Raw genomic sequence first — 14081 nt, forward strand, 5'->3', positions numbered from 1 at the left:
TACACCACTGCAAGAAGCCAATAGCCTTAACAAATAGTAGAATTATTCTTCTAAGACTTAGAAAAGTTAGATGTAAATGACCAGACATAAAACTAAGTGGAAATACTATGTGCAGGCATTACCGCTGTAGGAAGCTTAGCCATTCATTTCAGTGAGAGCGAAATCAAGCCTTTAATACAAATAGTAATTCCTAACACAAGAGCGTCTGTTCTTTGTCTTTTGCTTTTCCATTTTCTCAAATAATTTTAAAATATCTTAAAGTATGTAGGATAATTTAGAGGAGATTTTATTCTAGTTTCACTTTCACGTATTTTTAACCTTTTACTACCTGATAAAAATCTATTAAAATGAACAACGAGAAACATTATCCATATATACTTGCAGTCCCTGCTATTTTAAATTCTGTTCTACATTAGCAGCTTTGGTAATGCACTGCTAACATGGCTGAACAAAGGCAACGTGCTTTGTCAACATCAGGGGAAGCGTTATATGAAATCCTGGCCCTAGAGAAGGGAGCAACACATGATGAGATTAAGAAGTCCTACAGGTATGTAAAATGTGCTTTGCAACATGTCTAAAAATGCTTGTGTGGCATGATTATGATGCTAAAACCTTTCGAGTGACCTGCACTGTAGACATTCATTGTTACAAATTTTTTTTTTTTTTTGCACCATGAGCCTGAAAAGAATCAGGGACAATGCAATGTGAATCTATTGATTTCATCCCACAAGCAATCTGTGTGCTTCATCTAAAATGTTTTAATCTAGCTGAATGAGAGGTCAGACTGTTAGGATAAAATAATGCAGACTATGCTTGCGAAGTGCAGTCTTTGAATACTGCACCCAGTTCTTGTGTTAACGAGTTTCCTGAATTATGTTGAAAAGTAAAGCCAATGCAGAAAAGTGCTATAATAATGACTCAAGAACTAGAGTAAGAGACATAAGAAGTTTGATCAGTTTTTCTTATCATAAAGAAGAATACCGGTAGATTATTTGACTGTAGTGTGTCATATCTTTGAAGGGGAAAAATGCTAGGTGTGAGAGGGTTCTTCACTTTATGAAGGCAAGCATAACCAAAACCAGTGCTTGGAATCTAAAAGTACTTTGAGCTGAAAAAGAGGCACATGGTTTTAACAGTAAGCGTAACCAACCACTGAAACATACTGGCACAGTAAATGGTAGGTTCTCCATTGAAAAAGAAGAGAGGACTTTAAGATAAGTTTTACTCAAACACAAGTTATCAAAATGGTGAAAAGTATTTTATTGTTGAAATGTAATAAGACCTAGAAGTAAGACTAGAAGTTTTTATGGTTAATTTTGCTCTTAAATCTGTTCCGCTGCTATTGAAAAGAGAAAGAACTTTAAATGTCATGAGTGAAATAGACGTTCTTGACATCAAAATATGCCAGACATGTACTTGCAGGTTTAATAAATATAGTAAAACTTTTATTACAGCATCATTCTGGTTGTTGTTCGTTGCACTGTATCATCGGTCAAACTTTAACACAGATTGCTTTTCCTATGAAATGCAAGAATATATCTGAACTGAAAAAGATGCTATGAAATAGATCTACTTGCATCATTGTTTAGTTTGAATTTTGTTGGGACTCTGTCCTCTATGTTTTTGAACAAATCGCATCTCTCCCATTTTCTGTTCCAAAGGCATATATTCAATGGAGGTGGGAGAAGTAGTGAATGTTCAAACTCTTCACACTGTTGTGTGAAAGTGTTGAAGGAAAACTGTTGATATCTCATGATTCTGTTGTCTTGCATAACTATACCACTGGGGGATAAACTTACTACAGTATCAAATTCACTCATGACTTGCACCTTCTGTGTCCCTGTAGTATAGCCTGGCTGCAGAAACCATCTTCTGTATCAAAACTCATGTTTCCCTGTTGCTTTTACATTTAAATTTACGGAAAGGAGGCCTTCTTTAATCCCCAAAGGAGAGAGTTGTCATGGAAGAATGTAGAATGGAATTAACTATATTTAATGCTGAACATGAAGAAGGATGATTTACACAGTGATCTATGGTAAAACTGACAGTGGTGCTTTATCCATCTTTATTAGTAATTACAGCAAAAAAAAGGCTGCTTCTGACTAAAGTGGAAATGTCAGAGGGATTCACTTTTAATGGAGTAGCTGTAAATATTTGCAAGATAAAATGATGAGTCAGTCTCATAGATTTGCTTTAATTATCTTTTAATTTATGCTAATACAAAAATCTGCTGCTGAACTGGTATTCTTTAGTACAAGGTATAAAACCAGCAATACCTGATTCTGAGTTTCCTGCCATTATTAATTAAGTCAGTATTAATCATACTACCACAGCCCAGGGCAAAATTTACTTTTTAATAAACATGACAGAGGTACCTCTCTGTGCTTTTATTTGGAGTTTGGCACAGTCTAATTTATCAAGGAGTAAAGCCAACAGGCTTCTAATCAGCAGAATTTCAAAAGATATCTGTTTATGTTCAACACGATAAAAAAAAACATCTTGAGAAACTTTTTGTGGCATAACAACTTCAACTGTACATTGACTAATGCTTTCCAGTGCGACAGCGAAGTAACATGAAAAGAGATACCGTACACCTTCTGTTCTCTTCAGAACGTTGAAAAGATCGAGTATGATAAAGAATTGACAAAATGATAAGTACACTGAAAATCTGTGAGAGAGTACACATTCATGATTTAGAATTTATCTAGAATATTTGTAGATGGACTCTGAATGCACTTCAGTGAATGCCAAACAGAAAGAGATAATCACTTACCTATGTTTCCCATGATTTGCCACCACAGGCAAAGTGCCTTGCGTCCGGGCAAGGGCAAGGAAAAGCGTTGGAGAATGCGGGCATCGATCCCGCTGCCTCTCGCATGCTAAGCGAGCGCTCTACCACTTGAGCTAATTCCCCAGCCTACGGCCTCTGCCTGACGTCCTCCCCGCTCCCAGGCACCCACCCCTGACCCAGGCTGCCCCGCACCCACAGCCTGGGCCTCCCATCGGCCTCGCTCTCACACCCACACCCACTCACCCACTCACCTTCCTGCTGCACATGCTCCTCTGACAACCCCCGTGCGCAGGACCGCCGTCCCCCGCCCTGGCTTCACCCAAAACTGCCTTGGCCGCTCGTCTTCCCCACCTCAGGCACGAGCTCAACGCTGGGCAGCCCTCGAAGGCCAGCCACACGGGCAGGCCCAAAAGCCGCAGGTGCCGAGCCAGAGCCGAAAAGGTCTGGGCCGGAGGCAAAAGGGCACTCCTTCGAGCCGGAGTTGAACCAGCGACCTAAGGATGGCCGTGCAAGGGAGCCTACAGTCCTCCGCTCTACCAGCTGAGCCAACAAAGGAACCATGGGATGCTGACACCTCACGCTTTCATCACACACCTGTCCAACGATTCAGCTCTCAGTACCGGCAACGACTCTCTTCGGCAGGAAAAAAGAAACACTTGCCTTAGACCCACATTGCCCAGAACCTCTCCGGCCCACACCACCCGACCAGGACAGACCCAGCCACGGTGCCTTGCTCTAAGACAGAGTCAAGAAGAGTCAAGAAGCACAAGGCACCATTGCCAGAGTGAGGCAGGGACAACGGCACGCCAGGAAGTCACTGCATGGCTCGGAGTGACGATCACGTCCAGTGAGTGCCAGGCAGCTCCAGACCGACAAGACAGGGATGAGGTCAAGACCGAACACCCATCTCCACATCAGCACCTGCACCAAGGGTCTCCGTGGCTGGACGTAGCCATTGGCATAGCCACGGGCATGGCTGAGCTAGAGACCAGGGCTCCTGCGGTGTAGCACGGAAGGGGAGCGAAGGCCCAGAGCTGGACGCAAATACAGCTCCTGGAACCACGGGTGGAGGTGGAGGCCCCGCACAAGGCTGGTCAGGGCCCGGACGGGATGTCAGGGTAGCCATGCAAGGCAGCCTGCAGTCCTCCGCTCCACCAGCAGAGCTGCTGAGGGACCGGCAGGGCCCTCTCCCAGCTCTGCCTCCGTGACAGAGCTGTCAAAGAAACCAGCCTGGATGAGACCTCAGCACATGTCTCTTCCAGCATCCTCCTGCAAGCACCCCCAGATCAGGCATCACAGCAGCTTGCTCAAAGCTTCAGCCACTCAGCTCATGCCAACCTCCAAGCGTGGAGGCTGCTTGGCGGGGCGCCCTTCTCCTCCTGCCTGGCTGTCCTGAGGGGAGAAATAATCGAACCTGTTCTGCTTCAGGTGTGGCCTGTTGTTTCTCATTCCTCTGCCAGTCACCGCAGTAAAAAGCCTAACTGTTGAATCAATAGCCTCCCGATAGGCATTCTGAAAAACCACTGCTTATCTCCCCCACAGCCCTCTCTTCTCCAGGCTCCGGACAAGCCCACATTCATTGGCCTCTCCTCAAAGGGCAACCGCGCCGCCTCCCAGCCATCCTGGTGGCCTTGTTCTGAGCTCGCTGCACTTGGTCAATGTCTGTCTTCTACGGAGAGGCCCAAAGTCGGGCACGGTATGCTACATGCCACCCAACTGATGCCGAGCAAAGGCGGACAATGCCTTCCCGCGATCCAGAGCCCATGCTGCTCTTGGGGCAGCCCCGCATGCTGTCCTCTGCTGCGCAGGCCAGGTGCACCGCGAGATCCCCACAGCCCCCAGAGGACACGGGCCCCAGGCAAAGGGCCTTGCGTCCGGGCAAGGGCAAGGAAAAGCGTTGGAGAATGCGGGCATCGATCCCGCTGCCTCTCGCATGCTAAGCGAGCGCTCTACCACTTGAGCTAATTCCCCAGCCTACGGCCTCTGCCTGACGTCCTCCCCGCTCCCAGGCACCCACCCCTGACCCAGGCTGCCCCGCACCCACAGCCTGGGCCTCCCATCGGCCTCGCTCTCACACCCACACCCACTCACCCACTCACCTTCCTGCTGCACATGCTCCTCTGACAACCCCCGTGCGCAGGACCGCCGTCCCCCGCCCTGGCTTCGCCCAAAACTGCCTTGGCCGCTCGTCTTCCCCACCTCAGGCACGAGCTCAACGCTGGGCAGCCCTCGAAGGCCAGCCACACGGGCAGGCCCAAAAGCCGCAGGTGCCAAAAAGGTCTGGGCCGGAGGCAAAAGGGCACTCCTTCGAGCCGGAGTTGAACCAGCGACCTAAGGATGGCCGTGCAAGGGAGCCTACAGTCCTCCGCTCTACCAGCTGAGCTATCGAAGGAACCATGGGGCCCTGCCCCTTGCCTCGCCCATCACGCACTCAGCCAGCGCTTCACCATGCAAAGCGCAGAACGGTTCCTCTACTCCTGCAACATCCTGCTTCAAACACCCTCGGCTCCAACATCACACCACCTTGATCGACCCTTTAGCCCATCACATCCTGAAAACCCCCAAACAGGAAAACGCCACAAGCTCCTCGGACATCATCTCCTACAGCTGGACTCTCCTCAGGGGCAAAAGAAGCCTACCCGTAGCCCGCTGCAACTTACCTTCACCCAATTTCGCTGTGCTGTCTTTTGCCCTCTGGTCAAGCACCAGGCAAAAGGAGGGCATTTCCTCTGCTCCGTAACCTCCTCCTAAGGGCTGGAAGGGCACGCCTAAGCCCTCTGGACTTCCCTTTCTCCAGGCTGAACATGCCCCGTGTCCTCAGCCCACCCTCAAAGGAAAATCCCCCCATTCCCTGCGTTTCTTGCCGGCCCCCCAACGAAGTTGCTCCATTTCATTGATGGCTTTCCTGTACAGGGCAGCTCAAAGCTGGACACACTACTTGAGGTGACATTTGACGTCTGTCAAGCAAAGAGGGAGAAAAGAAGGTCCCCTGTTAAATGGCCCACGCCGCTCTTGTTACAGCGCGGGATGCTGTCCTACCCTTTGCTGCCCGGGTGCATTGCGAGCTCCCACAGCCCCCAGAGGACACGGGCCCCAGGCAAAGGGCCTTGCGTCCGGGCAAGGGCAAGGAAAAGCGTTGGAGAATGCGGGCATCGATCCCGCTGCCTCTCGCATGCTAAGCGAGCGCTCTACCACTTGAGCTAATTCCCCAGCCTACGGCCTCTGCCTGACGTCCTCCCCGCTCCCAGGCACCCACCCCTGACCCAGGCTGCCCCGCACCCACAGCCTGGGCCTCCCATCGGCCTCGCTCTCACACCCACACCCACTCACCCACTCACCTTCCTGCTGCACATGCTCCTCTGACAACCCCCGTGCGCAGGACCGCCGTCCCCCGCCCTGGCTTCGCCCAAAACTGCCTTGGCCGCTCGTCTTCCCCACCTCAGGCACGAGCTCAACGCTGGGCAGCCCTCGAAGGCCAGCCACACGGGCAGGCCCAAAAGCCGCAGGTGCCGAGCCAGAGCCGAAAAGGTCTGGGCCGGAGGCAAAAGGGCACTCCTTCGAGCCGGAGTTGAACCAGCGACCTAAGGATGGCCGTGCAAGGGAGCCTACAGTCCTCCGCTCTACCAGCTGAGCCAACAAAGGAACCATGGGATGCTGACACCTCACGCTTTCATCACACACCTGTCCAACGATTCAGCTCTCAGTACCGGCAACGACTCTCTTCAGCAGGAAAAAAGAAACACTTGCCTTAGACCCACATTGCCCAGAACCTCTCCGGCCCACACCACCCGACCAGGACAGACCCAGCCACGGTGCCTTGCTCTAAGACAGAGTCAAGAAGAGTCAAGAAGCACAAGGCACCATTGCCAGAGTGAGGCAGGGACAACGGCACGCCAGGAAGTCACTGCATGGCTCGGAGTGACGATCACGTCCAGTGAGTGCCAGGCAGCTCCAGACCGACAAGACAGGGATGAGGTCAAGACCGAACACCCATCTCCACATCAGCACCTGCACCAAGGGTCTCCGTGGCTGGACGTAGCCATTGGCATAGCCACGGGCATGGCTGAGCTAGAGACCAGGGCTCCTGCGGTGTAGCACGGAAGGGGAGCGAAGGCCCAGAGCTGGACGCAAATACAGCTCCTGGAACCACGGGTGGAGGTGGAGGCCCCGCACAAGGCTGGTCAGGGCCCGGACGGGATGTCAGGGTAGCCATGCAAGGCAGCCTGCAGTCCTCCGCTCCACCAGCAGAGCTGCTGAGGGACCGGCAGGGCCCTCTCCCAGCTCTGCCTCCGTGACAGAGCTGTCAAAGAAACCAGCCTGGATGAGACCTCAGCACATGTCTCTTCCAGCATCCTCCTGCAAGCACCCCCAGATCAGGCATCACAGCAGCTTGCTCAAAGCTTCAGCCACTCAGCTCATGCCAACCTCCAAGCGTGGAGGCTGCTTGGCGGGGCGCCCTTCTCCTCCTGCCTGGCTGTCCTGAGGGGAGAAATAATCGAACCTGTTCTGCTTCAGGTGTGGCCTGTTGTTTCTCATTCCTCTGCCAGTCACCGCAGTAAAAAGCCTAACTGTTGAATCAATAGCCTCCCGATAGGCATTCTGAAAAACCACTGCTTATCTCCCCCACAGCCCTCTCTTCTCCAGGCTCCGGACAAGCCCACATTCATTGGCCTCTCCTCAAAGGGCAACCGCGCCGCCTCCCAGCCATCCTGGTGGCCTTGTTCTGAGCTCGCTGCACTTGGTCAATGTCTGTCTTCTACGGAGAGGCCCAAAGTCGGGCACGGTATGCTACATGCCACCCAACTGATGCCGAGCAAAGGCGGACAATGCCTTCCCGCGATCCAGAGCCCATGCTGCTCTTGGGGCAGCCCCGCATGCTGTCCTCTGCTGCGCAGGCCAGGTGCACCGCGAGATCCCCACAGCCCCCAGAGGACACGGGCCCCAGGCAAAGGGCCTTGCGTCCGGGCAAGGGCAAGGAAAAGCGTTGGAGAATGCGGGCATCGATCCCGCTGCCTCTCGCATGCTAAGCGAGCGCTCTACCACTTGAGCTAATTCCCCAGCCTACGGCCTCTGCCTGACGTCCTCCCCCGCTCCCAGGCACCCACCCCTGACCCAGGCTGCCCCGCACCCACAGCCTGGGCCTCCCATCGGCCTCGCTCTCACACCCACACCCACTCACCCACTCACCTTCCTGCTGCACATGCTCCTCTGACAACCCCCGTGCGCAGGACCGCCGTCCCCCGCCCTGGCTTCGCCCAAAACTGCCTTGGCCGCGCATCTTCCCCACCTCAGGCACGAGCTCAACGCTGGGCAGCCCTCGAAGGCCAGCCACACGGGCAGGCCCAAAAGCCGCAGGTGCCAAAAAGGTCTGGGCCGGAGGCAAAAGGGCACTCCTTCGAGCCGGAGTTGAACCAGCGACCTAAGGATGGCCGTGCAAGGGAGCCTACAGTCCTCCGCTCTACCAGCTGAGCTATCGAAGGAACCATGGGGCCCTGCCCCTTGCCTCGCCCATCACGCACTCAGCCAGCGCTTCACCATGCAAAGCGCAGAACGGTTCCTCTACTCCTGCAACATCCTGCTTCAAACACCCTCGGCTCCAACATCACACCACCTTGATCGACCCTTTAGCCCATCACATCCTGAAAACCCCCAAACAGGAAAACGCCACAAGCTCCTCGGACATCATCTCCTACAGCTGGACTCTCCTCAGGGGCAAAAGAAGCCTACCCGTAGCCCGCTGCAACTTACCTTCACCCAATTTCGCTGTGCTGTCTTTTGCCCTCTGGTCAAGCACCAGGCAAAAGGAGGGCATTTCCTCTGCTCCGTAACCTCCTCCTAAGGGCTGGAAGGGCACGCCTAAGCCCTCTGGACTTCCCTTTCTCCAGGCTGAACATGCCCCGTGTCCTCAGCCCACCCTCAAAGGAAAATCCCCCCATTCCCTGCGTTTCTTGCCGGCCCCCCAACGAAGTTGCTCCATTTCATTGATGGCTTTCCTGTACAGGGCAGCTCAAAGCTGGACACACTACTTGAGGTGACATTTGACGTCTGTCAAGCAAAGAGGGAGAAAAGAAGGTCCCCTGTTAAATGGCCCACGCCGCTCTTGTTACAGCGCGGGATGCTGTCCTACCCTTTGCTGCCCGGGTGCATTGCGAGCTCCCACAGCCCCCAGAGGACACGGGCCCCAGGCAAAGGGCCTTGCGTCCGGGCAAGGGCAAGGAAAAGCGTTGGAGAATGCGGGCATCGATCCCGCTGCCTCTCGCATGCTAAGCGAGCGCTCTACCACTTGAGCTAATTCCCCAGCCTACGGCCTCTGCCTGACGTCCTCCCCGCTCCCAGGCACCCACCCCTGACCCAGGCTGCCCCGCACCCACAGCCTGGGCCTCCCATCGGCCTCGCTCTCACACCCACACCCACTCACCCACTCACCTTCCTGCTGCACATGCTCCTCTGACAACCCCCGTGCGCAGGACCGCCGTCCCCCGCCCTGGCTTCGCCCAAAACTGCCTTGGCCGCTCGTCTTCCCCACCTCAGGCACGAGCTCAACGCTGGGCAGCCCTCGAAGGCCAGCCACACGGGCAGGCCCAAAAGCCGCAGGTGCCGAGCCAGAGCCGAAAAGGTCTGGGCCGGAGGCAAAAGGGCACTCCTTCGAGCCGGAGTTGAACCAGCGACCTAAGGATGGCCGTGCAAGGGAGCCTACAGTCCTCCGCTCTACCAGCTGAGCCAACAAAGGAACCATGGGATGCTGACACCTCACGCTTTCATCACACACCTGTCCAACGATTCAGCTCTCAGTACCGGCAACGACTCTCTTCAGCAGGAAAAAAGAAACACTTGCCTTAGACCCACATTGCCCAGAACCTCTCCGGCCCACACCACCCGACCAGGACAGACCCAGCCACGGTGCCTTGCTCTAAGACAGAGTCAAGAAGAGTCAAGAAGCACAAGGCACCATTGCCAGAGTGAGGCAGGGACAACGGCACGCCAGGAAGTCACTGCATGGCTCGGAGTGACGATCACGTCCAGTGAGTGCCAGGCAGCTCCAGACCGACAAGACAGGGATGAGGTCAAGACCGAACACCCATCTCCACATCAGCACCTGCACCAAGGGTCTCCGTGGCTGGACGTAGCCATTGGCATAGCCACGGGCATGGCTGAGCTAGAGACCAGGGCTCCTGCGGTGTAGCACGGAAGGGGAGCGAAGGCCCAGAGCTGGACGCAAATACAGCTCCTGGAACCACGGGTGGAGGTGGAGGCCCCGCACAAGGCTGGTCAGGGCCCGGACGGGATGTCAGGGTAGCCATGCAAGGCAGCCTGCAGTCCTCTGCTCCACCAGCAGAGCTGCTGAGGGACCGGCAGGGCCCTCTCCCAGCTCTGCCTCCGTGACAGAGCTGTCAAAGAAACCAGCCTGGATGAGACCTCAGCACATGTCTCTTCCAGCATCCTCCTGCAAGCACCCCCAGATCAGGCATCACAGCAGCTTGCTCAAAGCTTCAGCCACTCAGCTCATGCCAACCTCCAAGCGTGGAGGCTGCTTGGCGGGGCGCCCTTCTCCTCCTGCCTGGCTGTCCTGAGGGGAGAAATAATCGAACCTGTTCTGCTTCAGGTGTGGCCTGTTGTTTCTCATTCCTCTGCCAGTCACCGCAGTAAAAAGCCTAACTGTTGAATCAATAGCCTCCCGATAGGCATTCTGAAAAACCACTGCTTATCTCCCCCACAGCCCTCTCTTCTCCAGGCTCCGGACAAGCCCACATTCATTGGCCTCTCCTCAAAGGGCAACCGCGCCGCCTCCCAGCCATCCTGGTGGCCTTGTTCTGAGCTCGCTGCACTTGGTCAATGTCTGTCTTCTACGGAGAGGCCCAAAGTCGGGCACGGTATGCTACATGCCACCCAACTGATGCCGAGCAAAGGCGGACAATGCCTTCCCGCGATCCAGAGCCCATGCTGCTCTTGGGGCAGCCCCGCATGCTGTCCTCTGCTGCGCAGGCCAGGTGCACCGCGAGATCCCCACAGCCCCCAGAGGACACGGGCCCCAGGCAAAGGGCCTTGCGTCCGGGCAAGGGCAAGGAAAAGCGTTGGAGAATGCGGGCATCGATCCCGCTGCCTCTCGCATGCTAAGCGAGCGCTCTACCACTTGAGCTAATTCCCCAGCCTACGGCCTCTGCCTGACGTCCTCCCCGCTCCCAGGCACCCACCCCTGACCCAGGCTGCCCCGCACCCACAGCCTGGGCCTCCCATCGGCCTCGCTCTCACACCCACACCCACTCACCCACTCACCTTCCTGCTGCACATGCTCCTCTGACAACCCCCGTGCGCAGGACCGCCGTCCCCCGCCCTGGCTTCGCCCAAAACTGCCTTGGCCGCGCGTCTTCCCCACCTCAGGCACGAGCTCAACGCTGGGCAGCCCTCGAAGGCCAGCCACACGGGCAGGCCCAAAAGCCGCAGGTGCCAAAAAGGTCTGGGCCGGAGGCAAAAGGGCACTCCTTCGAGCCGGAGTTGAACCAGCGACCTAAGGATGGCCGTGCAAGGGAGCCTACAGTCCTCCGCTCTACCAGCTGAGCCAACAAAGGAACCATGGGATGCTGACACCTCACGCTTTCATCACACACCTGTCCAACGATTCAGCTCTCAGTACCGGCAACGACTCTCTTCAGCAGGAAAAAAGAAACACTTGCCTTAGACCCACATTGCCCAGAACCTCTCCGGCCCACACCACCCGACCAGGACAGACCCAGCCACGGTGCCTTGCTCTAAGACAGAGTCAAGAAGAGTCAAGAAGCACAAGGCACCATTGCCAGAGTGAGGCAGGGACAACGGCACGCCAGGAAGTCACTGCATGGCTCGGAGTGACGATCACGTCCAGTGAGTGCCAGGCAGCTCCAGACCGACAAGACAGGGATGAGGTCAAGACCGAACACCCATCTCCACATCAGCACCTGCACCAAGGGTCTCCGTGGCTGGACGTAGCCATTGGCATAGCCACGGGCATGGCTGAGCTAGAGACCAGGGCTCCTGCGGTGTAGCACGGAAGGGGAGCGAAGGCCCAGAGCTGGACGCAAATACAGCTCCTGGAACCACGGGTGGAGGTGGAGGCCCCGCACAAGGCTGGTCAGGGCCCGGACGGGATGTCAGGGTAGCCATGCAAGGCAGCCTGCAGTCCTCCGCTCCACCAGCAGAGCTGCTGAGGGACCGGCAGGGCCCTCTCCCAGCTCTGCCTCCGTGACAGAGCTGTCAAAGAAACCAGCCTGGATGAGACCTCAGCACATGTCTCTTCCAGCATCCTCCTGCAAGCACCCCCAGATCAGGCATCACAGCAGCTTGCTCAAAGCTTCAGCCACTCAGCTCATGCCAACCTCCAAGCGTGGAGGCTGCTTGGCGGGGCGCCCTTCTCCTCCTGCCTGGCTGTCCTGAGGGGAGAAATAATCGAACCTGTTCTGCTTCAGGTGTGGCCTGTTGTTTCTCATTCCTCTGCCAGTCACCGCAGTAAAAAGCCTAACTGTTGAATCAATAGCCTCCCGATAGGCATTCTGAAAAACCACTGCTTATCTCCCCCACAGCCCTCTCTTCTCCAGGCTCCGGACAAGCCCACATTCATTGGCCTCTCCTCAAAGGGCAACCGCGCCGCCTCCCAGCCATCCTGGTGGCCTTGTTCTGAGCTCGCTGCACTTGGTCAATGTCTGTCTTCTACGGAGAGGCCCAAAGTCGGGCACGGTATGCTACATGCCACCCAACTGATGCCGAGCAAAGGCGGACAATGCCTTCCCGCGATCCAGAGCCCATGCTGCTCTTGGGGCAGCCCCGCATGCTGTCCTCTGCTGCGCAGGCCAGGTGCACCGCGAGATCCCCACAGCCCCCAGAGGACACGGGCCCCAGGCAAAGGGCCTTGCGTCCGGGCAAGGGCAAGGAAAAGCGTTGGAGAATGCGGGCATCGATCCCGCTGCCTCTCGCATGCTAAGCGAGCGCTCTACCACTTGAGCTAATTCCCCAGCCTACGGCCTCTGCCTGACGTCCTCCCCGCTCCCAGGCACCCACCCCTGACCCAGGCTGCCCCGCACCCACAGCCTGGGCCTCCCATCGGCCTCGCTCTCACACCCACACCCACTCACCCACTCACCTTCCTGCTGCACATGCTCCTCTGACAACCCCCGTGCGCAGGACCGCCGTCCCCCGCCCTGGCTTCGCCCAAAACTGCCTTGGCCGCGCATCTTCCCCACCTCAGGCACGAGCTCAACGCTGGGCAGCCCTCGAAGGCCAGCCACACGGGCAGGCCCAAAAGCCGCAGGTGCCAAAAAGGTCTGGGCCGGAGGCAAAAGGGCACTCCTTCGAGCCGGAGTTGAACCAGCGACCTAAGGATGGCCGTGCAAGGGAGCCTACAGTCCTCCGCTCTACCAGCTGAGCTATCGAAGGAACCATGGGGCCCTGCCCCTTGCCTCGCCCATCACGCACTCAGCCAGCGCTTCACCATGCAAAGCGCAGAACGGTTCCTCTACTCCTGCAACATCCTGCTTCAAACACCCTCGGCTCCAACATCACACCACCTTGATCGACCCTTTAGCCCATCACATCCTGAAAACCCCCAAACAGGAAAACGCCACAAGCTCCTCGGACATCATCTCCTACAGCTGGACTCTCCTCAGGGGCAAAAGAAGCCTACCCGTAGCCCGCTGCAACTTACCTTCACCCAATTTCGCTGTGCTGTCTTTTGCCCTCTGGTCAAGCACCAGGCAAAAGGAGGGCATTTCCTCTGCTCCGTAACCTCCTCCTAAGGGCTGGAAGGGCACGCCTAAGCCCTCTGGACTTCCCTTTCTCCAGGCTGAACATGCCCCGTGTCCTCAGCCCACCCTCAAAGGAAAATCCCCCCATTCCCTGCGTTTCTTGCCGGCCCCCCAATGAAGTTGCTCCATTTCATTGATGGCTTTCCTGTACAGGGCAGCTCAAAGCTGGACACACTACTTGAGGTGACATTTGACGTCTGTCAAGCAAAGAGGGAGAAAAGAAGGTCCCCTGTTAAATGGCCCACGCCGCTCTTGTTACAGCGCGGGATGCTGTCCTACCCTTTGCTGCCCGGGTGCATTGCGAGCTCCCACAGCCCCCAGAGGACACGGGCCCCAGGCAAAGGGCCTTGCGTCCGGGCAAGGGCAAGGAAAAGCGTTGGAGAATGCGGGCATCGATCCCGCTGCCTCTCGCATGCTAAGCGAGCGCTCTACCACTTGAGCTAATTCCCCAGCCTACGGCCTCTGCCTGACGTCCTCCCCGCTCCCAGGCACCCACCCCTGACCCAGGCTGCCCCGCA

At 56.0% G+C, this 14081-nt stretch overlaps 1 protein-coding gene and 15 non-coding genes across 16 annotated transcripts in view; 1 reads left to right on the top strand and 15 right to left on the bottom strand.

Annotated features, from left to right (window-relative positions):
• Positions 1-440: 440 nt before the first annotated feature.
• Positions 441-14081, top strand: part of DNAJC5B (DnaJ heat shock protein family (Hsp40) member C5 beta) — a 64745-nt gene continuing 51104 nt past the window's right edge. The window contains exon 1 of the mRNA XM_075705841.1: positions 441-547. Within this exon, the coding sequence (XP_075561956.1) occupies positions 441-547 (107 nt within the window). The remainder of the gene's footprint in view (positions 548-14081) is intronic.
• On the bottom strand, positions 2842-2914 carry TRNAA-AGC (transfer RNA alanine (anticodon AGC)). Its single transcript has one exon. It is a non-coding gene; the product is annotated as a tRNA-Ala (tRNA).
• TRNAY-GUA (transfer RNA tyrosine (anticodon GUA)) lies at positions 3257-3347 on the bottom strand. The gene is given in 2 exon segments: positions 3257-3293; positions 3310-3347. It is a non-coding gene; the product is annotated as a tRNA-Tyr (tRNA).
• Positions 4690-4762, bottom strand: TRNAA-AGC (transfer RNA alanine (anticodon AGC)). Its single transcript has one exon. It is a non-coding gene; the product is annotated as a tRNA-Ala (tRNA).
• Positions 5095-5183, bottom strand: TRNAY-GUA (transfer RNA tyrosine (anticodon GUA)). The gene is given in 2 exon segments: positions 5095-5130; positions 5147-5183. It is a non-coding gene; the product is annotated as a tRNA-Tyr (tRNA).
• Positions 5929-6001, bottom strand: TRNAA-AGC (transfer RNA alanine (anticodon AGC)). Its single transcript has one exon. It is a non-coding gene; the product is annotated as a tRNA-Ala (tRNA).
• Positions 6344-6434, bottom strand: TRNAY-GUA (transfer RNA tyrosine (anticodon GUA)). The gene is given in 2 exon segments: positions 6344-6380; positions 6397-6434. It is a non-coding gene; the product is annotated as a tRNA-Tyr (tRNA).
• TRNAA-AGC (transfer RNA alanine (anticodon AGC)) lies at positions 7777-7849 on the bottom strand. The gene has a single exon. It is a non-coding gene; the product is annotated as a tRNA-Ala (tRNA).
• TRNAY-GUA (transfer RNA tyrosine (anticodon GUA)) lies at positions 8183-8271 on the bottom strand. The gene is given in 2 exon segments: positions 8183-8218; positions 8235-8271. It is a non-coding gene; the product is annotated as a tRNA-Tyr (tRNA).
• On the bottom strand, positions 9017-9089 carry TRNAA-AGC (transfer RNA alanine (anticodon AGC)). The gene has a single exon. It is a non-coding gene; the product is annotated as a tRNA-Ala (tRNA).
• TRNAY-GUA (transfer RNA tyrosine (anticodon GUA)) lies at positions 9432-9522 on the bottom strand. The gene is given in 2 exon segments: positions 9432-9468; positions 9485-9522. It is a non-coding gene; the product is annotated as a tRNA-Tyr (tRNA).
• On the bottom strand, positions 10865-10937 carry TRNAA-AGC (transfer RNA alanine (anticodon AGC)). Its single transcript has one exon. It is a non-coding gene; the product is annotated as a tRNA-Ala (tRNA).
• TRNAY-GUA (transfer RNA tyrosine (anticodon GUA)) lies at positions 11269-11359 on the bottom strand. Its single transcript is given in 2 exon segments — positions 11269-11305; positions 11322-11359. It is a non-coding gene; the product is annotated as a tRNA-Tyr (tRNA).
• Positions 12702-12774, bottom strand: TRNAA-AGC (transfer RNA alanine (anticodon AGC)). The gene has a single exon. It is a non-coding gene; the product is annotated as a tRNA-Ala (tRNA).
• Positions 13107-13195, bottom strand: TRNAY-GUA (transfer RNA tyrosine (anticodon GUA)). The gene is given in 2 exon segments: positions 13107-13142; positions 13159-13195. It is a non-coding gene; the product is annotated as a tRNA-Tyr (tRNA).
• TRNAA-AGC (transfer RNA alanine (anticodon AGC)) lies at positions 13941-14013 on the bottom strand. Its single transcript has one exon. It is a non-coding gene; the product is annotated as a tRNA-Ala (tRNA).

Source organism: Pelecanus crispus, chromosome 2 (genome assembly GCF_030463565.1).
Source record: "Pelecanus crispus isolate bPelCri1 chromosome 2, bPelCri1.pri, whole genome shotgun sequence".
NCBI lineage: Eukaryota > Metazoa > Chordata > Aves > Pelecaniformes > Pelecanidae > Pelecanus > Pelecanus crispus.